General features: G+C 44.8%; 1 protein-coding gene across 12 annotated transcripts in view; it reads right to left on the bottom strand.

Moving 5' to 3' along the window:
• LOC1270011 (cell adhesion molecule Dscam2) overlaps window positions 1-26,617 on the bottom strand; it is a 108,154-nt gene that overhangs the window by 17,111 nt on the left and 64,426 nt on the right. For all 12 annotated transcript variants that reach the window (XM_061644129.1, XM_061644137.1, XM_061644128.1 and 9 more), the window contains exon 6: window positions 3,626-3,702. In XM_061644129.1, the coding sequence (XP_061500113.1) occupies window positions 3,626-3,702 (77 nt within the window). The remainder of the gene's footprint in view (window positions 1-3,625; window positions 3,703-26,617) is intronic.

Here is a 26,617-nt window from a genome sequence, read left to right as displayed (position 1 = left end):
AACCAGACCGTTCTTCGGATTGGCGAGCCGGTGTTCATGTGTGAGCTGTTAATTGAACGCTCTCTCGACACTCTGGGCAGTGCTAGCTCGATAATTAACAGCATGCGAAACCATTAGGGTGGAGATGCTTTTAAATTGTTCATTTTAATAACCATACAAATAGCATTTGAAAAGGAAAAACTTTGAGTGGGTTTGGCTGCCAATATGCTGTTGATCACTTACATTATATTGATAATTTAAATTAACTCCCAAACTAAACTCCCGCCCTGTTCCTGCTGATCGATTGTTTTTGGGGTGCCGGCATCGCTTCCAACCATGCATGAAAACCGATAACACGTTTCCCCGTTGCCAACCTTTGCCTAAACAATCAAACACGGAAACATGGGTTGCCGAAGTAAACGGCTCGGAAATCGTAATTCATTGCAAAGCATCATTGGCATTCCGCCATCAATCGTGGCCGCCTAATGGCCATTACGCTGTTTAGCGATGATTTTCGCACACGAATCGTTCGATCCGGAACCGGTGTGAGACTTACAGCGGAACATTTAATATTCAATGGAGGCAGCTGCTGGCGGCGCTTTGTGCAAACGGGTTCGGGGTGCGAAATGGAATTTTCCGAAACCCATTGAAATGGTGGAGGTAGAGGTTGCTCGTGGTAGAAATAATAATGAGGACCTTAAACTCCCATTTAAAGATGAAGTTGGGAAGAATTGGAAAGTAAACTTTTTGTTTTAATTGCTTCTTTACACGGAAAATGTGCTTGTGGCTGAGGATTGTTCAGTTGAGCATGATTATTTTTGGAACTTTTACACGCAAGCTGTTTATTTAAAGTAAGAGGGACATGCCTGAGGCTCGTGATTTTGAATATGTTTCAGAGATTTTTAGTTGAGTGATAGTTTATTATTGCAAATATTTCCATTTCAAAACCGATTATTTGCCGATGTCTAATCGTTAAAAAACATTGACCAGTATTGCATAGTTTAAGGCGTTTAACAAGAATCAACGATATTGCACTATACAAGGCAGCATTGCATACCTTCAGGCGCTTGCAAAAAATCAACGAGTAAAGCAATTCAATTGTGCCAGTTAAACACTGGTTTGCGGCAAACTATGACGCATCGAAGCTAAATTTAGATCCCAAATGTGCTAAAAACTTATTAACTACCCACTTTTAATCTTGCAGTGAAACCGTTGGCCGAAAGCCCACATTCTGCACGAGGCAACCATTTCTTTCCCGTTCTTATCCAATATTAATTAATTAACGTTTTCACCTTTTCCCCCCGTTCAGCCCCAAATCATAAAGCGCACCATTTAAGGTTGAACTGTCCGTGTCTTTGCTGCCACTCAGTTTCGTCGGCAAATGGGACATCATCAAAACGCGGCTCGAATCATTCCAATGCGAAATAAAGAATTTACCGGAATGAGCAAAACGCTGGTTAGCTTCCGGGGCGCGTGCTCCGAGTCGACCTGCCGACCTGCCGAAACCCACCGAAATGGCAGTGTGAGGTAGGTAGGTAGGCAGGGCAAGAGACTGAGAGAGTAAGAACGAGCCGGAGCTGACAGGTTTGTGATGAAATTTATATTACCTATCCTTGAGACGTGATGAAATTATGTAAATTACAGCATTATGAAACGTGACACCCGTGCCTGCTCGGCTGGGGGAAACGTGACGGCCAGCGCAATGCTCATCTGCCGTGTGAATGGTCCGTTAGTGAGCTTTGCGACGGAGGGCGTGCGGAACGGCTACAGAGGCTACAGAATGGAACGAATGCGACTAAAAGGTGAAGAAACAGTTTTCCAAAATGTCACTCATAAATTTCGTGGCTGTCTCTTTTTTTTTCTTCTACTCTCACTCTCTTGGGCTGCAGCTGCCACGCAGTGACAGCAGTGAATTTTGCATGCAGATGAAGTTGCACAGCTCTTGCGAGTCGCGACTTGCGACTTGATATCGCCGTTGTTTCGGGCGGTTGTCATAACAAATGTCAACCGAGTTCCCCGGGTCGAATGTCGAATGGTGAACAAAACTGATCCATACTGGTTGACCTCTCACCTCGCTCGCTTTATCTCTCCGGTTTCGCCTCCTGTCGGTAAATTTGTGCACTGTTTGAAAGTCTCGCCTGAGTGTGAGGACTGAGGACCGTGCCGTCTATAGGCCCGGATGGATGGCCAGCGACGGCTTGCGATGAATATTTATTTCAACAAGACATATCGGGAACTACCACAAGGGAAGGGGAACACAGAGGGTAACCGAAGCGGAGGGGAAAACAAGATCATAAATCATCGGGTACAGCCGGTCGGGCACACTGTCGGTAAGCCTGTCGCACTGTCCATCCATCCAGCAAGGATGCGACGGACTGCCACACAGTGCGAACAGTACGGGTAATGCGCACGGGATCGTCCCGGGGCGATTCCACAGTCAACGCCTATAAATGGCCCCGACATGGCGAAAATGATGAATGGTTCTCAGTTTTCATTCAATTTCCTCTCATTTCGGGCAGTCGGGCGTGCAGCCTCTTGTCTCCTCAGCCCGCATCCCATCCTGGGAAAATATGCTGAGGGAAAGTAGCGAAGTAGTAGCACTTTTGACACCAAAAGTGGGAAAATTTTGGGACAAAGATGAGCTTAGTTTGTGTATAAGTGTATGTGTGTGTGTGTGTGTGTTTGAGGAGCGGTTTGCTTAGAAAGTAGCTGATTTGTTGGGAACCATTTTGTCCACTTCTTTTCACTCAGCGCAGCTGTAAGTTGCCGTTGTCTACGCACAAGATCTTTGATATTTGGAGAAATATAGCGAGTAACCGCTGAACCTAGGGAAGAATAAATTAAAGCAACTAAAGGATGAAAAATATGCTTCCCCAAGGGGCTGCCAAGCCTTGCCTCAAGCAGCTGAGAAAGTGGATTGTGTCCTAAAGTAAAGGGGGGGATGTGATTAATAATAGCTAACTTTTATTGAGCATCCCCAAGGATGTGACGATATGCTTAAAACCGTGTTTGGTGGTGAAAAATCACATGCAATAAATCTTACTACTGCTTATTGTATTAGGTAGCAGAGTTGGATGAAAAAAAATATTAAAGTGTAACGCGAGATACGATCCATTTTCCGCGAAAGAATTGTGTAATTTCCCGTGTCGTTTTGCCGGGCCTGTTCCACGACTTATTTAATTAGTTGCAATTTCGGGAAGCGCCCTGCTGTTGGAACATGCCATTCAAACGCTACTGCTTGTGGTAATTATAATTGAAACAGCAAATTTTCAACACTTCCTGGGGTTCACCGGATAAAAAGTCCTTCCGCAAAGTGAGGCACACAAAGCAAAAAAACTGATTTAAATGAGTTGTTAATACAGGATCGCTCTAAACGGAATCGGATTAATCGAACCTTCCAGGAAGTGAGCAACAAAAGGAAAAAGGGAAGAGCTTTTGTAACGGACGTTCGATCGACTTCTTTCGTGGAAAAGTGCTTTATATTATTTTCCCCACTCCTCATGCACACAGGAAGTAGAGAAACTCGGCAATTTCTCTCGATTTTTTTTTATCGACGACCATCCACAACCATCGGCGAATAGGAATCGTAAAATTTAATTCATCGTAATGGTAGCCATCGCTGGCATATTGTGCGGGTTTCACTCACCTGACACTTTAAAACGGCCGTATTGCCCGACATCACGTACTCATCGTGCACCTGGATGTTGTACTTTTGGTTCACAACTGTAGAAGAGAATGGGGGGAAAAAACAGAATGGAAATAATTATTTAGCCATACCGAGCCGTATATTTCAACGACAATTGAACCGAACCGGCACTGGACCGACTGCGACTGTAGTGGACATTAAAGTAAACGTTACGATAATGGGGGTTAGAGGAAACACAGTACCCGACTAGAACTCGGCAGGTTCGTGCAAACCTCGAGCATCCCGGGCAGTGGAGCAATTAACGGTCGGAAAGAGGTTTGCTACAAAACGAACCAAGAGCGAAGTGGGAAAATAGGAACAGCATTCTTTAATAGCGATAGAAGAAAGCGGCAGACGAACCTATCTATGTGGATCGTCTCGACTCTACGCGACATGACAGCTTTAAGCACGTTATTTCTCACCAGACAGTAGCGACTGAGCTGAGCCAGTCGGGGCAGAACGGGATGCTTCTGTTCGGTTTTATGCTCTTTGCGCTTTTTTTGGTGCTGCAACTGCTTCCCTTCCGAGCGTGTTCGGGTAATCGTAATTTTATTTCGAAACACAAATCACACCATTAACCTACTCAAATCGAGTGTGAAATTAAATTTTCTTCCGAAGCACGGAGGGCCGCGCTGACGGTCCAGCGACTGTTCCAGCAGAGCTGCTGATGGGAACTGAAGGCACAGAAAAGTTTCGTAGGCGGTTTGAGCTGACAAGATTCGATTGAAAGTTGCCTGAGGAGTTGGTAGGAATTGGCAATTTGCGAAGGATGTAAGGCTTTCGAAGTACGTTTCAAAGTGTTTCACTTTAAAATGGGAGTTTGTTAGTTTGCAAATGTTAGTTGGCTTTAAGAAATTTGGAGGACATTTTGAGCATTAATTCGAACAAAAGTTCAACCATTTCGAACATATTTGAATGTACAGGGATGTGCTTAGTATTTTACAACAGCGCCATCTGGGAGGAAACATAGAAAGCATCATACTGAGCAAACTGATAAGTAACACTTGACGGATAATTTCAGCAGTTCATAAACTAGTTTCTTTCAGGTAATTGTAATAAACTGATATGCTCGATTGAACTTGATGTAAAATGGTGCCTAAACATCGTACTTCAACAGACAGTGCATGTATCCTTATGACCAGAGCTTTTGGCTTTTGAATCGTAACTCCCTGGCTCACAGCGTAAACTTTTGAACTAACTTCCACGTGAGTTTTGAGCGTGAGACGACACGATACCCTTCCAACTGGACCACGGAAGCGCAACCACACATCAACTGATTGCTGCAATCAGTTCATCGCATTTTGTTCAATGTTGCATGGCAAAGTTTCAACGGGTGGGTCTGAAGCGAACTGCAATGATGCATAATCAAGAGAGCTTTGCGATGGAGTTGGGAAGAAGTCTGCATCTATAAATGAGTGCATGAATGAGTTCATTCATTACAAAGTTACTCCTACAGAGAGGTAGAACTTGAATGAAAGTAAATAACGAAGCTCTTATCATTGCAGGAACGCCACTAATTCCATTTGTCCAAGTTCCCGATAACCGGCTTTTAAATGAAAAACAACATTGTATGGCATCGATGCCTTAGTGCTGTTCCAGTATTTGCCTCTGAAGCTCTTTTCAGCTGTTTGCAAGTAGAAGCAAAACAAGCACCACACTTTGTTCCCATTTTCACTCTCGATTAAACAAACGGAATGCAATCAGCAGGAAAAACAAACAACCTGCTCGCGCACTACCTGGTAAGAAAGCAGGCGCTTCTGTTTCCCCAGAAAGCATTCCCGGACAGCAAAAGCTTGACGAAAGGATGATCTACAAATTATAGCCTTGCCGCACAAACGTTGTGCTCGAATTTAGCGGCGAAAAGGAGTCGGTGAGAGCTGAGCTCCCCGTGGCTTAGGCGCATCCTCACACCCAACAAAACCCCCAGGAAAAACGGATCTTAAATGAATTAGTTTATCGCTTAATCAGAGATCCCATCAATAAAAACGGTTAATGCTTATCCGATTAGTGGACGAAGGCGAACCAGCGCTGGAGAGAACTGTTCTTCCTCCCCTTGCTGAGTGTGGGAAAAGTTGTACCGTCACGCATGCTGGTGGACGTGATATGGCTGGTCAAAAAGTTTCCTGCGTCGAAGAAAAGGGAGAAAGAATCAACAACCCAAAACAACACGGCCGAGAAATGGTTACGGCACACTAGATCATCATCATTATTAGTGCTCGGATGAGCTATGAGGTTGAGCCGGTAGATGGATGGATGGATGGATTGGTGGGTTAAAGAGAATCGCCAATGCGAGCAGACTGAACTCGCTCGAGCCGGGTTTCTTCTATGCCGGACAGATCGTTCTCGGTGGTTGTTTTTTTGCGCTTGCAGGAAACACATTACATATCCTGTTTCTTCTTTCGGCCAACCGGAAATTCCGGTGTACGGATACGGGCAAAGGTAAACAGGTTGCCGAGATGTTGTGTATGTTTTTCTACACATACACACACACACACAAACTCGTTTGTCAACAAACTCTTTAATCTGATAAGCGAAACAGTGGCATTCGTCTACCACACAGCTAAACTGCTCAACTGTTGTGATTGTGTTGGAACAAACTGTACCTCAACAGCCAGACACACAGTCGAGTGGTTGAGAAGTTTGTGTGTTCCTTATTTTCTATTCCCTTTCATTTTCTTTGGCAAACCGGAATTGAACAAAAATAAATGCTCAATAGCAGAGGAGCCGTTACAACGAAACGGTAACGGGCGTACCACGCAGGTCGAATGAGAACCGCAATGACAAGGTTGGTCCGTTCGATTGTTCGCTGTTAATGTACCAAACCAAAACGAACCAAAACAACAAATGTCCAAATGTGTGGCCATGCGTCGTTGTTTGTGCGTCACCCAGTGTTGACGTAATGTGCAAGCAATGGAGCACCCGGCGCACAGAAGCTTTCTTCTTTTCGGTCGCCAAACTTACAAACACACACGCACACAGCTCTGCACCGTGCATCATTTGTACAGTGTGTACGGATTAAAATTTAATTATTCAGCTCGTGTAAAACGCAAAGGCGACAGCTTTGAAGAAAACTTTCATCCCCAAACATCCGGCCGGTACGGGCATCGGTCTTGCTGGCATGCTGGCTGCACCGTTTGCTGCCCAAGCTGGTCCTGGTAGATGAAAGTGAACTATCATCGGCAGCACTGTCACGAGAGGAGCCCTGTACCTCGAAGCCGGAGATAATTTCCTTCCACCCTCCTCCCGTGTCATGCGGCTTTACTAACCGGTAGCCTTTTTGGAGTGAAAAGAAGAGAGAACAAGGGAGAGAGAGAGAGAGAGCGGTAAGAAAAACGCAACATAAAACAGCAAAAAGCCCTTCCTGCGAGCAGTAGGACGGCACTTCACTTGCTTTGTTTATTCAGTTTTACAGAGCAAATTTATGGTCTCGTATCCTCATCCAGCACCAAACCGGCAGGCCTGTGCAGTGGGCAACAGGAACCGTCTGCAGCCGGCGGATAAACTTTCCCCATAGGCGAAGAGGCCCAAAGAGGCCGGAGCGTGTGCGGGCTGGACTGGAGATTGGAGCACGCAAACTTTCACCGTTACGCAGGACGCGTGGAGCAGCGGACGTAGGCGGGAACGGGAAAGCAAACTAGTTCGCAGGAAAATATGTCTTTGCATTCGGTTGTACGGGAGGTAGCGGGTAGAATGTTGCGGTAGAACCTTACAACAGTGATCCAAGTTACTGCTGAAAGCCGTGCCGAAGCACCAGCGCTCACTTCGGATGAAGCCTGCACCATGATTTGCGTGATGTACGGGGCAGTGCTAAGCTCTGGTGGAGCGGACGGTGCGAAGAGGAAATAAGCTACACCCCCAAAACGAGGAGGGTTGGATAAAGCTTCCCAACCACCAGGGACGGGCAGCTCAGAAGTGAAGCGAACGGCAACTTTGAGTAAATATCTTCAACACCATCATCTTCAGGATTTTGGGCTTCAGGGTTGGAGTTGGGAGCTGGGAAGTGAAACTGCGGAACTACACTATGACAAACTTTATCCATTTTGACTATATATCCATCTACTGCTCCGGTGGCAGAATTTGTCTACATAATCACAACAGAGAGAGAAAGAGAGAGAGAGAGAGACAGCAGTGCTCAAGCATCCAAAGAACCAAACGACGGACGGATGAGCTGATATGGTGATGACGCCGTTGCTGACAGTGCAGCTAGTTGAAGAATGTCAAACTGAGCGCAGAGGCAGACATCGGGGGGAGATAGGACACAACTCTTTGATTACGGTAGACGATTATAGCGCTAGCTAGGCTTAATGTTACTCGTTCCCACTCCTCCTCGGTTGTTTCTTGTTTCGGCAAAATCTGCACAACTTCATCAAACGCGCTCACAAACTTGCGCCTCGGCTTGGTGGTTCATGAGTTCTGAGCTTTGTTGAGGGATTATCAACCGGTGTTGTTAAGTTACGGCTGCGGAAAGGAAGCAAGCAAAAAAAAAACACGTCCATCATTTTATCGCAGGCGAGTTTGTCAAACAGCCATCTTCAGCTCGGAAGACAGTTTCACTACCGCCGTGGCCAGCCGCCGAAAGATGCGGACAAACTTTGACGTCGTCAACTGAAACGCCGTTAAGCCGGAACGTTGCGCCTTGTTCACGGCGGCACTCCAGAGGCCTCCAATCGAGAAGAGTAAGGGAGGAGTAAGGCACGTGAGGACGTAAGTGCTGTCCACCGTTTGCTCTCCACCCGCTCAGGAGTTTTTAACTTATTGCAAATGCTAATGAATGGAAAATCCGTGTACCGGATTTCCTCGTATCCACCACTCCGTGCCCCTTTGCTGGGCTGCCGGCCGCACTACGATGCTCTGGGGAAATTCAATTCGAAAGCAAACAGTGCGAACCGTTGCTTACGTGGAATGAGAATGTGGGCTAGAATATATAAAAAAAAACAGAGTGAAAGCACGAGACTTAAAACGGTCGTGTTTCCTGTTCCCTGCGAGTGTGTGTGTGCGTGGGGTTCTTTTTTTTCGACTCCTCTTCTCTCCGGACAGCTCCAATGGGAAGTAAATTTTAACATGTGCCCCGGTAAATTGCAGCATGTATGTGTCAGTATGTTTGCTTCCGTTGCGATGGTAATCCTGCTCTTGCCTGCCATGGCAAAATCGGCATGAAACCAAACAATCAACTTCAAACAACCATTCCCGGAGAAAACCTACATCGGGTGGAGGTGGAACTCTCGGAAAAAAGGCTCGCTGTCTCCTGAGACATACCAGTGCGTCCGGCACTGGAGTACTGTCCCATGCACAGCAGCTGATGATGATGATGATGATGGTTCCGTAACTGAATGAATGCACAGTACAAGTGGAAGCGACCTCGAGGAAAAACTTCAACCGAATGCTTCTCCATTTCTGACCAAAAGGGACCAGCTTCCTCCACCATCGCCATCACCGCATCAAGATGCGAATGGATCTGGCTGGGGAGTAAAATTTATATGTAAATTGTTTATAATGTATTCATGAAGCAAATTGCGTTACTTTGCGTCGATTCGGCTGCTTACAGTTTCGCGGATTCACACCAGAGGGGGTGGGAAACAACGATCAGTTTTTTTTTACCATCTTTATGGGGAACTTATTCCTGTGCTGCTTGGTGGTGGAAAATTCTTCCCCACAATGGGGAATTCGTAACAGCCGGTTACAGGCGATACCCTGCGACCAACCAAGGTGGGAGAACGCAAACATTGGGAAATTGGACAAATCATTCACACGCCCCACACTGGGTGCGGAAAGGTGGTTACAGCGGGTGGGAAGCGAGGCACGGAATTGAACCATTTCACGGGCAATCTGCTACGAAACGATTGTGCGCTAAGGTTGGGCGATTGTCACCGGTTTGATGATTATTGGGGGAGAAATAAAAGGGGGATAAGCATAACATTTCGATTTTGTTGGTTTTGTTTGTGCTTCTTTTAACTTAAGCACTGAATAAAAGTGCATTGGGGGCTTTAGTGGGTTTTAATTTCCAAGAAACGTATGGAAAATGCGTTCGACAAAGGAACAGCGTACGGGAAATTTTCTCCAATAGTACTATTATTAATTCTGAAATCATAATATGTGGATTAAGCATTTCATGGGAAAAAGTATTGCGTAGGACAGTTCGATGCGGGTTGAGCATCATGACTAGGAAAAATGCTTCCATTACACTTTCCATCGCTTATTTACTGCACCTAACAAGCGCTTCACAGCGTTACCGCCTAAATGTATGCAAAGGAATACATTAGTAAACATGAACGCACACGTGAAAACACTTTGTAGTAGGCAGAGCATGTGACAAAATAACAAGCAATATTACCAGCACGTGTTTGATACATAAAAAAGAAGGCACAATAAATAAAATAATGAGAGTTTAACTTAAAACTGAAGAGCCTATTTTACTGGAGCAAAAAATGCACTCTCAACTCACAATAAATTAACTCCCTCAAAACAACACGACCACTGTTACCATCAAAGCTATTCATTCCATGGAACTGTTTGTTTCAACTGTGTTTGTGTGATCAATCAACGGTGGCACCTTGCACAGACCCCTGATATGTAAATTAAATTCATGGAAAGCAAACCCACACGTAGCTAACGCAGTCAAATGTACCGGGTTCAAACAATTTCCCCTAGCAGCGCACACCCAACCTTAGCACACGTGCAAAAGCAGCACTTAACGCAATTGAATTGCGCATGAAAGAGCTGCATTTTGGGAATAACAGGAATGATTTGCAGAGTTTCAAGGAATAGCGGCACAGCGTTGCGAATTTCGTCGAACGTGTACCGCACCAAACAACACGCGTGCATGTTTTATGAATTAAGCAAAAATCGTTGGCCTTTATTCCCTCGACTCGTCACACGCCCGGGGGAGATATTATGCGTCAATTATGGTGAAACAGGTGAGCACGCAGGAGAGTACGCACCACAACTTGCTACCGAAGTGGCGGGAAAGTGAAAGGAGAGTCAGTGAAATAAACGGCACTTGAGAACTAACGACAGGCGCTAAAGGAAGAGATTTACCGCGGTGCGGTGCGGTGTGTGCATAGGCCTCCCCCAGAGCCATTAATCATCCTCGGTGTTATCCCTTTCTTGTGCTTTCGTGCTTTTTTTCGGTTGGGGGTTTTCGGGCCTTTTTATTCCTTTGTTTTTCCCCACTTTTGGTCGAAGGTATTAAGCGTTACATGATCCACACGGTGACACTTTGGACTGTTTCGGACTTCACCGGGGACAAAAGGACACCCACCGGTGCGTACCACAGCATCCGTTCTAGCATCAGGCTCTATTAACCGACCCCGAAGCTTCACTGAGGCACGGGAAAAAGGTATAAGCTTTATAAGACAAAAAATGGAGCTTCTCGAGGGTTAACGGAACCGGAGAAACGCAACGGTCCTGACGTCCGTTTTCATTTTGCATTGTCGTAGGGTTTTTTTTCCTTTTACACTCCAGCTCCGTTTGACCTTAAAGGCCGAAATCGGGGACCGCAACCGCACCTGTATTTTGGTCCGTTTGCTGCGGGAGTTTGTTGATTTCATTCTCCTTTTTTTTTTGGTCACTGCTGAGAGTGATCTTTACGATTACGATCACTTTTCCACACGCATCAGTGCAGTGGTTTGTCATTTCAGGTCGTTTGTAGGGTTTTTTGGGGCTTTTTTCTCTTTCACAACCCGTTTTTGCCTCATTCGGAAGGTCTGGAAATGCAAATAATGAAACAATGAAACTCATTTCAATGTTTGTCGCGTTGCTGGCCGGATTTGGCGTATTTTTGCTCCGCTCAACCGGACTTCCAGAGCTTTTGTTTTCCTGTTTTGTTGCTGCCACCCGTTCGTTAGCAAAAGGATTTGCGGATGGGCACAGAATTACATAGAACTAGAATCGCTGGCTCTGCCGTTTTCATTCAAAATGAGCTGCCTGTAGTACTGCACGACATTTTGCTGGGGGCATTTTACCCCCAAAAAAAAAAGACACTCCGACCTCATTTCATCTCTCCATTGCACGCTCGGTGTTATCTTGGCGAGAACATCATTTCGCCCTTTTTCCTTAAGATGCTGGCTGACAAAAGCTCCCGCAGCGCTTTTTTTTACTCTTTTGCTTTCAATCTCCGCTCTCTCACCACCTACAAAGTGCCTCAAAAAAACAGGAACCGACCAGATAATCAGCAGAAAATTGCTGGCGGGAATGAAAATCTGTTGTCGAATCTTGTTTATCAAATTGTTCCGGGAAATCGATTTTTACTGTCACCTTTTTCTTTTGCTTCTGGCACTACTTGTGCAGGGACGGTGGATGACAGCAGATGAGAATGTAAACGCTTTATGCAGCACAATGGTGTGCGGAATGTAAAGCATTGTGCGCATTTCCTGGGTTGACGGGGACCTAATTGACGTACACATTAGTGGAGCGGACGGCAAAGCAGTTTAGTTTGGTGGCGTATGCTCTCTGTTTTGCGGGCGGTAGATGGCCCCCTTACAAAACTGGCTGTTTCAACTTTAAACGTTCATCAAACACAACCAACACAAATGACACTTTCAGCAAGTTTGGTTCTGGGTGTTTTTTTGGTTGAGTGGGGGAGTTTATGTTGTTCTTTTTTTCGGTTGCTTTCATCAAATTCACTTGGTGTGCGGCACCAATGCTTGTGCTTTGTAGGCGAATGGTTCGTATGGTAGGCGAAAAGTTGTACATCATCCTTGATGAGGGCGTGTTAGCAAGCAGCATGTAGGAGTATAGATGGAAGACTTTGCTCGGGTATTAAATTGTCGAGAAGTTACCGTCGAAAAGAAAGAACAAGAGGATTTTCAGGGCTCTTTAAGTATTTGAGGGAGCATGTTCGCTTTAAGATACGACGGGGATGAAAAGCTTTAATGGTTTTTGGGCTCGAATGAGCTATTTTACATGCATAATTTGCTGCTTTTGAAATTTAAATCGAGTATCCACTTTAATTTGGTTGTTTTTGCCATTCAAAGGACATAAAATTGTAATTTTGATGTTTGCGCTGCACAACTAGGCACATTTTGTGTTGTGTATTGCATACTTTTAGGCTTTTTTTCTATAGATCATTGATAAGGCTTAAAAATGTTCTTTTATTGTTTATCAAACAATTGGTGTTGCTATAACATGATTAAAAAAGGGAAAATTCCACCATTGTGACTTTCAACACATCTACTTCCCTTTAAAATTCCCCCAAAGCTCCCTACAAGAGCAAACAGCCCAGCATTAATCGATGAAGACCCCTAACACAGCCCTTTAAGGATGCGCCGCACGTGATTTATCTCTTTGCTGCATTGGAAGGTTCTGTTTTGGATTGCGTGGCCGCCCGTGAGGCCGTGATCCTTTGATTCTAGGCTTTACTTTTTTCAACCACCCTGTCCGAGACACGTTAATCGCTGGCTTTGAGCGAACGAAAGGTCAGGACAAAAAATAAACAGCAAAGTGTTTTGTGTGTGTGCAGTCGACAAAAACAAAGAAAGAAACAAATATCCGAGAAACGTTCACACCAGCGATGAAGTACATTCTACCAATCTTTGGGCAAAAAAACATTTCGACCTTTTTTTGCGTTCGTTAAGGCTCTAACACACTGATCTAACACACACAAAAAACTCCTTAATCCTGTACAATCAAACCCGACGAAAGGGAAGGGGTGCAGTGTGAGAGTGAAGCATTCGTCTGTCTGCTGCGTTATGCTAGAAGGATTTTTCTATTCCTTTTTGTTTGCCAAAAACAATAACCAAGCGCACCGCCACAGTTCCTGCAGAAAACAAAGCTGCCCCACATTCACAATCCCAAGGGAAAGACGGTATAACACAGCCCAGTGAGGTTTGAGAAAACGAAACTAAATGTCTCCGACCTCTCCTCACGCAGGCAGGCGAGCAAGCAGACACCGAAATAAAACGGAGATGACAGTAACATTTCTCAAATGATCCGTTAGAATGCTCGCTGTCACTGCGTCCTCGGCTCGGGTCTCCAGTGGCAGTGGCTTTGGCGCCGGTAAAAAAAGATGGCACCGCAAATGAACGTGGACAGTGAGCGACTGGGTGTGACCGGATGCTCCAAAAACAATCTCCACACACCGTTAGGTCTAACTAGTTTGTGTGTGTGCGTTGTTTTTTTTGTCGAAAGCATCGCGCTTTTCCTTCCTTCCTTTCCCGCATCGAGCACACCCGCACGAAAGCGAAACAGTTCGTTAGGTAATTCGGGCGAAATTACTTAGGCGTAATCACAAAGCGGCTTAATTAATCATCCGGCAGTGAGCCGCATAACGCGTGCCCCAATGAGCTATTGCTCCTTCTGGGCTGGGAAGGAGGAATTAAAATACATAAAGGCACATGGTTTCGCTACGGGCACTTGGGACAGCAGGGTACCGTTCCAGGAAGGGCTAGGCTTGCACGGGATCAGTTTCCGAGGCAATTGAGAATGATGGTCGTGAAAGAGACTGAGCGGGAAATGAATTGGCAGATTCGACAGCTTTGAAACACGGTGTCACACGGAGGGATACAAATGATTTGCGATTTTTCACCAAGCCAAACTGGCACCGGGCTGCTGAAGATGTGGTTGGTTTCTGGCGGGATTAATGAACCGAACCGGGGGTTGCTCTAGTGGCATAATTGAAAAAGGACAAGGATAAATTTATGACGATTTTTTGTGGACTGTGTGTCTTCTCTTGGTAGATATCATTGAGTGGAGTAGTTGCGGGTTAAGCTATGTGCGGTAATATTTCAATTAAAGCTGTGCACGGTTTATATTAATAATTGTCTTGAGAAATTGGAACCATTTTCGTCCATATCACCTATGAACAGCATTATATTGAAGGTAGATCAGAAAGAAGCTAACGTGATGTAACGCGCATTGCATACCTTTAGGCGAATAAATTACGTAGTAACCGATTTTGGATGGAAGCTATGCAATCAGCATGTCATTAATATGCTTTTATTTATGGAATTCATTAAAAACATTCAAATCTATGTACCTGTCAGGGTAACAGATAATTTCAGTGAAGAAATTCATCATGCTTCACAATCAAACAGAATCACAAGCGCTTTGTAATGTTTACAACTGTCATCACTATCGTGCACAGTGCTATCATTTATCGCTTCTCTGCAGCAATGTAAACGTATCACGAGAGCAAATAACATATAAAAAAAGAAAAAAAGAGAAACAGATAAAAGCACGGATGCTACAATTTTGCAGGCAAATTAACAATGTACAGCAGCAGCGGCAGCAGACGACGTACGGTTACGGATCGTGTGTCTGTCCTTTCCTGGAAAGCGCCGGTGAGATTTGATATTTCTTTTCCACTTTGTTTCCTCGTTATGCGCCCACCTCCCACCGTGTCGTGTGCAGAACCGTACGGTACACCAGAAAATGGACAAAACATTAGCCACGGGAGACCAGCGCACCCGGGTGTCCAGGCACACAACAGTCCGCGCCCATCCGGCACTGTGAAATGCAGGAAAAAGTGTGCAGATAAATAAAACACAAAAGAACGCAAATACTGACCAAACACGGACAACATGGGAGTGAGCTTGTAGGGCACCTAAGGCAAAAGGGAACCCTTTTTTGTTTTTTTGCTCTTCAGAAAGATGCATGCTTAAGCTTGTCGACACATCACCAACAGCAGCAGCAGCAGAATTGTAAAAGCTTGTAACCATTTCATGGTCCCTTGTATTGCATCGCTTTTGCTGCTTGAGGGAGGATAGACCATGCGCAACCACAGGAAAAGAGGGTAACAGTCCCCCAATCGTGTACGGTGGGCTTGCTTTGATGGACTTTGTATTATGCAGAGAAAAAAGATGCGTTGACTTGAAAATCGTACGGATGAGCTTTTTCTTCCTAGGTAACAGAAGTTTGCAATTAGCAGATGCATCGAAGCAAGCAGTAAATGTGCATTAGCACGTGGTAAATGTGTCCACGTGTGTGTGAAGCAGGATTTAACTGTCGTTACCAGGGAAATGCCCTGTTCCGTTTGGAGCGGAGGATTCACTTGATGGCATGTTGTGCTCAACGAAATGGACAATGTTGATTTAATTGCAGTGTCTTGAGGGAGCACATTAATTAAATTTGCATTTTTTTTAAACAGTCTCATTTTTCGAATGTTGCTGAAAGAAATGACGCACGCCTAAATGTATGCAAATGGCGTGATTTTATCTCATCTCCGTCCGCTGGCAACTCTCAAATGATTTCTTACAATTCTGACAACTCTACTGATTACTTGAGGCGACAAAAAGGGGATATTCAAAATACATCCCCCACGAAACTCCCGCTCCCTCAGCTCCCTCAACGACACGATCGCTCAACTCTTTCGCGCCTAATGAGATCATTATTGAGAGGATGAATGGGGCGATGATTAAACAACTTCCGGCAGTGATGAGAATTTGTGCTTGGCTGCGTCCGCTTTCAGCACGAAACAATGCACGACTTGGAGCTACCGTGGATAAGAAACTCCCATTCAGTCGTTCGGTGAAACGAACTGGCGGAGACGGTAGCTTTTTTCTTGTGTATCTCCGGTTTTCTCGTTTGCACGTTTGCAATGTCCTCCCGGAGCCTATTCTTTTCGTCGCTTCAATTATCTGGCGTGCTGGTGGTGGTGGTGCTATCGTTCCCCACTTTCGTTTCTGGTATCCAAATGCTGGTATCTCTCCTGCCCAGGATGTAGTTTTGGTGTGCCATGGCTCTTTGCCATAGTCTTGCCGAATGAGAAACTATGCCGCTGTGATGTGAAATATTCATCATCAGTATCTCTTTCCGTGATTTGGTACTATTCTTTCATCGTTAATGGTGGTACTGACTTCCTCGGCAATCGACAGGCGACTGTCGTCTAGGTAACGGATCGCCCGTCACAAGTCAGACCACAATTGCTGGATGAAAAACCCCGACAGCAGCGAGCAATACAAAAGTGAAACCTCACGGGTAGCTCAAAGCTGTGTAAGGGGAAATGCTTTGTTGATAATAAAAAAAAGTATCATCTCGTCCCCTGTGATGTGCAGCAGGAAGCCTAGCTTGTCGCGCCATAAAGCCCCCCGTGGGAGAGCAGAGCATCTCCGCCGGTGTAACCAGCGCGCTTTCGACAGGCAGACGACAAACCGTAACGGTTTGATTTCTTGGCAACCTATCCGCGCACGGATTGATCGTCATCGAACCGGAACAGGCTGGTAATAGCGCAAACAACGGCACCATTGAACCGAACCAAACGCCAAAAGATCGACCAAAAGGGACTGTGTGGCACAACATCAACATCAATCGATGTGCGTAGACCAAGGAGTTAAGGAAAGAAAAGAATAAGTAATAAAAAACGCTATCATCGAAGGTCTTCCTTTCCAAGAAGAACAATGGTCCCGATGCAGAACAAACGCCACCACACTTGCATTGTAACGATGACAACCTAATGCTTTGGCTCGCTACCATGCCTCCACCGCGTTACTAACGAAATTATATGATACAATGTATTATATTTTATGGCTGTACGGTGACACTGCGTATAGGGGGGCAATGTTTGTGGAAGGGTTTTTTCAACCCTGCGCTAGGGTTGTGCGATGCGTGTGCGTTTATAAGAAACGAAATGGAAATTTATATCACTATTTTTGGGGCCTGTGTGTGAAGGTTGAAAGACAACCGCAGGATTTCGGTGGAATGAAATATAATAAAAAGGAGCTTTTGTTGTTGTTGTTGTAGCCAATCTTCAGACAAAGGCTGTATTCTGTTGCGAGATGAGGGTCAATGCTGTCATTGTGATATGGTTGGTAGACCATGCGAAAAAGGTATTCGAAAGCTGTATCGTACGAATTGAGACACGGTTTGCAGCGTTAAGCTTATTAAATGTGTTACAAAACCGGTTTTAGGAGCTATGATAACTTCACATCCCATCTGAAGCTCGTTTGCGCATAATTTGTAGATTAAAACGCCTAAATGTATGCAATTTGAACGACAAAATTAAATGCGTAGAAATTTGTCGAATTTCAAAGGATAAAATTGTATCATATATCTACGCCTAAATGTATGCTATTTGTTGCATTTCATTACACTATTACTGATTATATTGAGTTGATGAGTATTACGTTGAGTATTATGTTAATTAGGAAGAGTAACTGTGGACAATTTATTCAATCGAACATTGTATTTTCCTGCACTGTCAATTTGAAAAATGCTTTTTTTTTAAATAACTGTAGTCTGGACTTCAATTTTGCACTTCAATTAAAGTAAAGAAATACAATAATATCACAGAATAATTTCATAAAATAAACACACCACTTGCTAAGAAGCCCTCCATGAATTGTTTCGCTAATGTAGCGGCCATTTAAAATAGACCAATTGTAGTAAAAATTGTACGCATTTACCCATCCCCCCGCTAGCCAGCGAAATGCCTTGTGCAGAAGGCACTTTGTTACAAAGCCGGTGTCGTGCAGCTTAAACCACCCTTCCCGGAAGCGAACGGAACGGTAAACCCGTCCCTCATTCAGCAGAGAATAACTAATTCAGATCGTCTGTCATTCGATGGTTATTTTATTGTTGGCCAAGGAAACCGAATAACACAAAAACCCCGACCCATTGTATATATGTGTGTGTGTAAAAACGAAAACAAAAACGAACCGAAGCAAGCGTGCGCTCCACGAGCAGAAAATACTTTATTTTCTTCTGTAACATTTTGCTTGCTCGAATGCGACTGCAGAATGGAGCGTGAGCAAGAAGTCGGAGGACGTCTTTTGTTGCACGACTAAAACTAACGTGAATGGGAAAAAAGAAACCGCAAAGATCGGATTGTGGTTGGCAGGAAAACGCATCCCGTTCTCCGGCGCGCAGGGTTTTTTTTGCCGTCCAATTCTTTTTATCGAACATTCTTTTCGTGCACGCTAAGGACGGACGGGTACAGGGATAGACAACAAAACGGCTAAAGAAATGGCTCAAGCAGCAGCCATTCGTTTGGTTGCGGCAAAACTTTCCGCTCATTGTTCTATCGCTCTCTGTCTCTCTTTCGTTCGGCGGCATTTTAATGCCATTCGGGGCCTGGAATGCTGCTGAATTCATTACGCCAAGGAAATCCGTCCCGTTATCCAATCGCACTGTGTTGTCTGTTGCGGTGCGGTGGCTTGCGTGTTAAATCCGGTGAATAAAATCCTGAGCCAACACACACATGTACATAGCCACGTGTGCAACGTTCAAAGTGACTCCGACCTTGGCAGCGATCGTACGCCTGCTAGCTGCGCTAAATAATTCCATTCTTCTGCTGGAAGTTTCCTTTCCATGCCCGTTTAGTGCGCGGGATAATGTACTTTAAATACAGTATAACAAATTAAACACCGGATCTACGGGACGGTGGGAGGTGGTTAGTGCCCCCAGCTACCAGCGTTTGGCTGCCCTTGGCTTCGCGCGTAAAGACCCGCCTACGGCAAAAGGATCCAAAGCGATGCAATAAATTGCACTGTAGAATTGCATTCTTCCAGGCGCGAATAGCGCGACGGCCAGACTAAAGCGACGCTGTCCGTTCGTTGCTTCTTTTGCAGCTTGCAAGGCTGTTAGCTTTCTTGCTCCCGCTCTCACACTGTGTGTGTGTGAGGCAATTAATTTTATGAATATTTCCATTTAATTAGTTCCGCTTTCCATCACGGTACTCCGGCGCTGGAGTTGAGCCGAGAGCAGAGCCCGCGCTGGTACGGCTTTGCGTAACGCTTTGCGATTCAATGGCTAAGCGATAGTTTTAGCTGCACCAGTAATAGCATAACGGACGCAACGAACACACCAGAGGAGGTGTAACGAGCAGTAGTAATAGAAAAACCCCGACGCAAATTGGAAACGAATTTCCGCCCGTTTGCCCGTAATTTTAATTGCCTTACAAAAACGTGCCCGCAGCTACATGTGCTTTGGCTGCCAGTTTTTCCTCCCCTTTTTCCTCCTCCGTTTTCAATCAGGGTAGCTTCGACCGTAAGTTTGTAACCAAGCGTTTCCAATGGGAGTGGAATGTGCGGTACGGTTTGACAGCGGTTCGGCTGTGGGGATGGTTGTAATTAGTTCTAAGATTGAGTGGCCTTGTATCGGGAAGCATCACGCAGCGCACGCACGCTCAAAGGGAAGAGTGGTTGCCGTGTGGTTTATTGCCCGGCGGTGGAATGGCGTGTCTGGTTTCTCCGCTCGGTTGGGGTGTTGGTAAGTTGTAACAAATCGTGCGTTGGTTATTTACTACGATGTAGAGCAAAACCCGACAGCAAGCGGGCGTAAAGACAAGAATTGGTGCAAGTGTTTTTGGGTGATTTTGAAGCATATTCCTTTATATTTGAGTGTTAGTTAAAACCAGTGTAACTATTTTGAAAATGAGTTTTGAAACATCGTCTAGATGCTTTATTTTAAGGAAGTAAGGAACTATTTATGCAACTATATGATATTTGTTGCGTTTAATAATTAGATAATTTTCCTAAGTTGAGTTGAGTTGAGATGTAAATTGTATTATTTTTTAAAGTTTAACAAACTTGAAAAAAAGTGGTCTTGAAAATATTAAAACTGACACAGAATTGGACGGATTTTAAAGTGACTTGGCGACGTAAATGCACATGAAAACAGTGAATAACATTTATCCATTTGTTGTTCAATATTGTATGACACTTTCATCTTTACACGATATATCACGCGTAAATATAAACCAAGTCAAGTGAATCCTTCCGATACCGAGGAAACGATACCACATCGTCAACCTTGTAGTAACAAAGACCCACCACAGATGATGTTAATTACTTGGAGTAGTGCAAACGTTATCGAACTCGGTAACATCTCGAGAAAGGACCTTATGCTACATGGCAAGAGATGCGTCATCTTGCTGTCCAACAAGTGAGTAGTGTCATCCGGCGGCAGCTTGTACGGTGTAATGGACGTAAGATACATAGATCTCCCATCACGACGTCACCGCTTGACATGTTCGTGAACAGCACGAACGAAAAAGCATTTTAAAGACTTACTGAACGACTTAATGGTTGCGTTATTATATCAATTGCACAGTTTTGTACCGTTTTCAAAAGCATGTGACATGATTTATCGTTCACCACTCTGTAGCAATTTGCAATAATTAGCTTGAGCACTTTTCCATTTGCCACCGTGATGGCCGTTTGATGGCCGTCGTCGCTGTTGGGACGCTGTTTTTTCATCCGCCCAGTCGACAAATAGTAGCAGCACCATTTTCCCACTCCATACGGTAAGTAATGTCCCCACGGACCCACTTACAATCGGTGGCTCCCGGCAAGCCCACACTTGTCCCACTTGTCAGGATTGTGGTTGAAAGGGCGGAAAAAGAGGGCGAGTGAAAAGAAAGAATGAAAAAAAACCTACCCCATAGATAAATGGACGATCCGAAAAAGGTAAAAAGATAGATAAAAGTGGCATGGTGGGACGGTTAAAAAGGTCATCATTATTCTGCGTTGTTCATTACACTCTCGCAACCTTTCCTTCGGGGGTTTTGAGAGTACAAACACACACACACACACCTTGAGCGAGGGTTGGGCTCGATTGGGGGTCGTTTCTACGCTCGACAGCCACCTGATCTCAAATTCAATTTAGAAGAACGATTTCACTATCCCTCGACGGAGCCGGGCCCGTGCCCAATATCTGCGGCCCTGTGTCGAGTAAATCGTTTCCGAGGCGCTTTTACGCCCTCCGGGGAGAAAGGCTAAGAAAGAGCAGCATGATTGCTCACCTGAAACCGGGCTTTCTAGCATTTTTTTGGGGCTTTCTTTTGTCTTCTAGATGTGCGAAAAAAAAAGTGTCACCCTTCGGTACCTTCGCCTTCGGTAAAAACCGGCGTCTGGTTTCGTTTTGCTTCTGCGGCTTCGTTTTTGGTATCAACATTTTTGTTTGCCATTTTTAGGTCAGCATTAAAACATACAAACACTTTCTCACAGAAACACACACAGCTTCAATCTAAAACAAACAAAGGCACAGGTGTGTCGTAGGAGTGAATGAAGCTTACCGTGAGTGCCTTCCAGGCGCCATGCTTTTTATTTGATCCTTTTTCTTCGTCCAAAACTCAAACACACGAGGCGTAAAAATTTAGTCATCAAACATTTCGTGACAATAAATTATGCACGGCGTGTGGTGGAGAAAGCACTTCTCGCTCTGGGGAAAACTTTAATGCCATGCCGGTTACTGGTTACTACGCTTCTCTTCACACTCGCCGCTTGCAAGGGCTACATTTTATGCTTGTTTATGAAAAGTGTTCCCGTTTTGTTCTCCCCCCCCTCCCCCAAACTGTACCCTTCTTTACCTCGATCCAACCACAACCTGATAAAAGTGGAAAAGAAGTAAAGAAAGCGAGCGCCGGGTAACGCATGGCACGGGAAAAGTTTTGTTTGCGCCCGCTAGTATCATTGGCGCATATTTTATCGAAGATAATCGCCGCTATACTCTCTCACAGGTGGTAAGTAAGCGTGAAATAATAATCTTATTGCTTTTGCTTCTGCGAATCGCTGGTATCGAATATTTTGCGTAAGCGTATTAGGTGGGCGGAAGTGTGTGTTCGTGGTTTTAGAGTGCATGGTTTTAAAGCTTGTGTTGGGAAAGCAGATGTGTTTGCGGATGAAAATATTCAGCAATAATATGATTGCAAAGCGTGCCATTTCATGAGCTGGTTTTTGAAAGTGAAAAGTTTCACGAATAAATTGCATTTGAAATGGGAACATAGCTAGCACTCAATAAAAAGGCTGTGCTGAGTTTCACAGAAACGACCATGCGGCTCCATATTTGATATGTAGTTAGTTTTACAAAAAAATAAGCCTCTTTACGTTTACAATAATTAGAGGTTGGTGAAAATTAAATTAAGATTTTTAAATAGAGCTGAATGCAAAAAGATGAAACAAAGTATTATACTATACTATATTTTATATATCCTATCCTATTTTTCTACAAATGACCAGGCGTCTCCATCCGTTAATTATTTAATACAATAATTAAATGCTAGTTTTATATTACATATTCAAGATCGTTTCACCACAAATCACATTACCGTTTTTAGTCTATCATCATAGTCTTTCATTCGATAGACTCAGCCTTCGTGTGAAGTAAAGAAACTTACACTAATTATTCCCCATCTCAACGGTTCACCTTCTACGAACTTCTTCATTCTGTGCGCCAGCCGCCAGACACTCTCAATTGAACGGAAAATACTGATTGTAAACTTTCATCGCTATAGCTAATTAGAAACGATAACGGTTCCGTTTCATCGCCCCGTCCCGGGCGTAACTGTACTGTTCTAGTGCATAAAGTGTGCCTCACCTGGCGTGTATGTATGTGGGTTTGTCGAGTGTGAAGTGCCTCTTCGAGTTTTTGCAACAAACAAACTTCCCGAACTAAATCGACGTTCACATACACCGGCGGAAGCACACTTGTATAAGTACAAGCAAAACAACACACACAGACACACTCATCTAACCTTGCGTAAGACAAGCAAAAAGCGGAGTTAATTTTGCTGCGGTTTTACGAAGCACGCCTGAACGTGTGCCGAACCGCGCACCAATTTTCCACTACATTTTCCACGGGTTTCGATCGGGCTAGGCGTAGCGGGTTGCACGTGGGGCCATTGTCGTTGGACTGCTTACGACCAAAAACCGCACACACCAAGCTGGCAAACGGTGCTCGCGCGCCTGCCCCCTCTTGCTGTACCGGCTAATGAGAGACAATGCGAGTGTCTTTTCCGGTGGTGGTAGGAAAAGTAGACTTTTCGAATGAAGATGATGTTGAAAGTGTGTCTCTGTGTTTGTGTGTGTGTGTGCAAGTCATCGGCAACATGTAAGCCGTCGCGCAGAAAGAGCGTACACAAGCCGGGCCTGAAATAGACCCTTCAGCTTTGCTAATCGAAAACCATTTCCATTTTCCCACACGCCGCTTGTTTGAGCGTGTCACAGTGGTAAATGGGATTTCAGAATGCTTTGCCAACGCACTGTCCAACCGAATGTGACAAGGGAGTGAGGGCCCAACTTAAAATAGTCATTGCTTGCGCCTGGCTACAATTGACAATGATTGGCTCGCTGACAGTCCGGCCGAGCTTTCGAGGCGGGCCTTTGCCGCGTGCCTCATACCACTCTCGAATGGAGGAAATGTTGTGTGAAAATTAATTAAATTCTACTGTGCTGTGCTTCGGAGCGCAACGCATACAGTTACAGCGACTGGAAATTACCAGCAAACTTTGGCCAATGTGAAAGACAGATTTTCCGGAAGCGTAGCTTTCAGCCTGTACCTCCAGCGCCTGTACCAAAAAGCGCTACCGTTGTCGTTGAGCAATTGTGCGTTTTTTCCTCCTTTTTTTGCTTCTTCAAGCTCATTCTCACCAACAACTTTTCATGCGAATGTTTCTTTCGGTGACACTCCAGTGGAGGGTGGAGATAGCAAAAAAAACAAGCTTGGTCAAACGATCGAGTCGACTCGACTGGCGCAATGGTGCCGAAACGGTTTTTCACTGTCAACGTCGACGACAGTGTGTGTGTGTGTGTGTCTGCCTGCCCTGCCTCGTTAGGGGAATATGTGCTGTCATTTGCACTGACAGGCGTACCCCACCGGGGAGCGACAAACGAACAGCTCAAGAAGAAGCAGCAGCACTAGCAGCAGCAAAAAAACACGAGCATCAAAACCTTCCCGCCCAGCATAACTCCCCACGCGGTGCGCAAGCCACAGAACCATTAGCATATTGCAGCATCCAAAGCGCCGGTGTTTGTGCTGTTTGTGAGGCCCGTTTCACGAAAGAAAAGCGAACACACGCGTTAGGCGATGTGGTAAAAGTGATGGAGAAAAGGGAAGGTCCCGAAAAAAGAAGAAACAAATATTACGCCCGGTGATTCTTTGCCACCGGTCGGGCCCGCCAGAAATTGGACCATTTCAAACTTGTCAAAATGTTGCGTCGTGGTGCGATGTCGTAGGAATGGGTTCTGCCCGCTTGTCGAGCTCCGGTGGAAGTGATTATTTTTTAAGCTGTATGTTATACTGATAGATGGCGGAGTGGAAGAACGCTTCGCCCCGGGTGTAATATCGTTTGAAGAGCATATTGTCAGCAATCAGGCTCATTGCAGCGTCAAATCGTAATGATTTGTTGCCGATTAGATGGGCTGGGAGGTGCTGTTGGATGGTTGTGGTAGTACATGAGAAGACAGCATGGTGCAATCATTTGATTCAGGGCATTTTAAGTATATCCTTTTTATTGTTGGATTTTACTTCAAATGAAACTATTGAAAATCTCAAAAGAGAATTATTAAGATTTACTGTTTGTTAGTCTTTACTAAAGGAAAAATTCGAGCAGTTTTCGAGCAGTTTTCGAGCAGTTTTCAGAACGTTCAGGAAAGCGGAAGAGAATGCCAAACGATAGCCTTTTTCAATTTTAAACAAATTGCTGAAATTTCATTCGCAAGAGTAACAAAAACAATAATAATTAAAGACAACTTTCTCCATCTTGCTGGGCTAGAAACAATCCATCCCAGTGCGGTGTTTGCCATGTTTGATCTCCCAATTTAGTAAGATTTTGCGTGCCACATTATGCTGAAGTAAAACCTTTGCTTTAACACCCCATTTATCTTCGCACTGACTATCACATTCTATCAACTTTTCGCACCAAGGCAACGAGATCACGCGTTGGTCAAACGCGGCAGAGCGTCGTAAAACTTGCTGCCGCACGGGGGAAAAAACCGCCTCCATGAACGTGGCTGCTTTCTAGTAGCATGTTTTTATTTTCCATCCCATAAACACACAGGCACAGCAACCCCAAACATCAACCTTGATGTTCCGGTCCCTCCACCCCAAAAGCAAGCATTTCACATGGAGGCGAAACGTGTCCGTTGCTAAATTCGTTATTTCAACAAACGTGCCCTGTCCGATTGCTGCGTCGCGTTTGATATTCCTCAAGTTCGCTGTCAGGCGGAGTAAGGAAGGAGGAGAAAGGCAGCGAAGGAAGAAGAATATCTCCGCCAACCCGGCAACGACCCAGGCAAACGACGTTTGTAGGCTTTCCCTTGAACGGTCGCGCCGGTACGCCCAAAATCATGGCCGAAGCAATCAAGGCAGGATCACAAGGCTGTGTTCAGGAGGGTGGAGGACATAAAGCACCAAACGCCCGGGAGAAGTGGAGCTCACGTTGACGAGGGAAAAGTTGCCAGAGTTGATATCTTCCGGAGTTTGCAAGGTTTTGTTTGCTTTCTCCATATTCAAGGTGTACATTCGGTTTTCGGTACGATGACCATCGTAGACCTAGATCGTGCCTGCCCTTGCTGTGTTGGTTGATTTTTCAATGATCTTGGTCCGGTGTCACGTGCACCGGCCGGGGTTACCCTTGCGCGGTGAGCTGGAAAGGCAAATGAGAATGGCAAATGGGCAGCACGCAGTCAATCAGAAAACTCGTAGCGGAAGGATTTGGGAATCAAATCATCATTCGGTCAGTGATACAAACAGTCGTCTCTTTTCCCCTATGAGTGTGTGTGCGTGTGGGGGCTTTTTGGAGCTGAAGAATGGTGTAATGAATGGCAAGCAAGATACAATTAAACTAAAATGTCTACAATGTACAAGTTCCTGTAATGTGTACCTTTGGGCGAACGCCAAACCATCTCATCGGTGGCGAGCTTCCAAATTAATGATCTTTTGTGGCTTTATGGTATATCTACCTCAGTTTATTACTATTTAACGCCTGAAGTTATGCAACATGTAAGACTTTCTTGCTTAAAATACTTCACAGAGATTGTGCGCAGCAATATATGCAATAAATTGTCTACAAATGAAGTTTAAACATTCTACTTCGTGCTAGAAAACTTCATCTTTTTCATAACAAAACATATTTTTGTTGTTATTTTAAACTTTGTCGAAACACGCTTTTCGCCTTCAGTGTAATGCAGCTTAATCCAGGACTTGAAAGCTCCTGCTGAATGTAGCTTAAATCTGGACTTACCAAGAGCGCAGTATTAAAATAAACGCATTTTAACTGAATTCAAACTCATTAATTTTCAC

Source organism: Anopheles gambiae, chromosome 2, assembly GCF_943734735.2.
Source record: "Anopheles gambiae chromosome 2, idAnoGambNW_F1_1, whole genome shotgun sequence".
Classification (NCBI taxonomy): Eukaryota; Metazoa; Arthropoda; class Insecta; order Diptera; family Culicidae; genus Anopheles; species Anopheles gambiae.
This window is presented reverse-complemented; position numbering and strand designations above follow the sequence as displayed.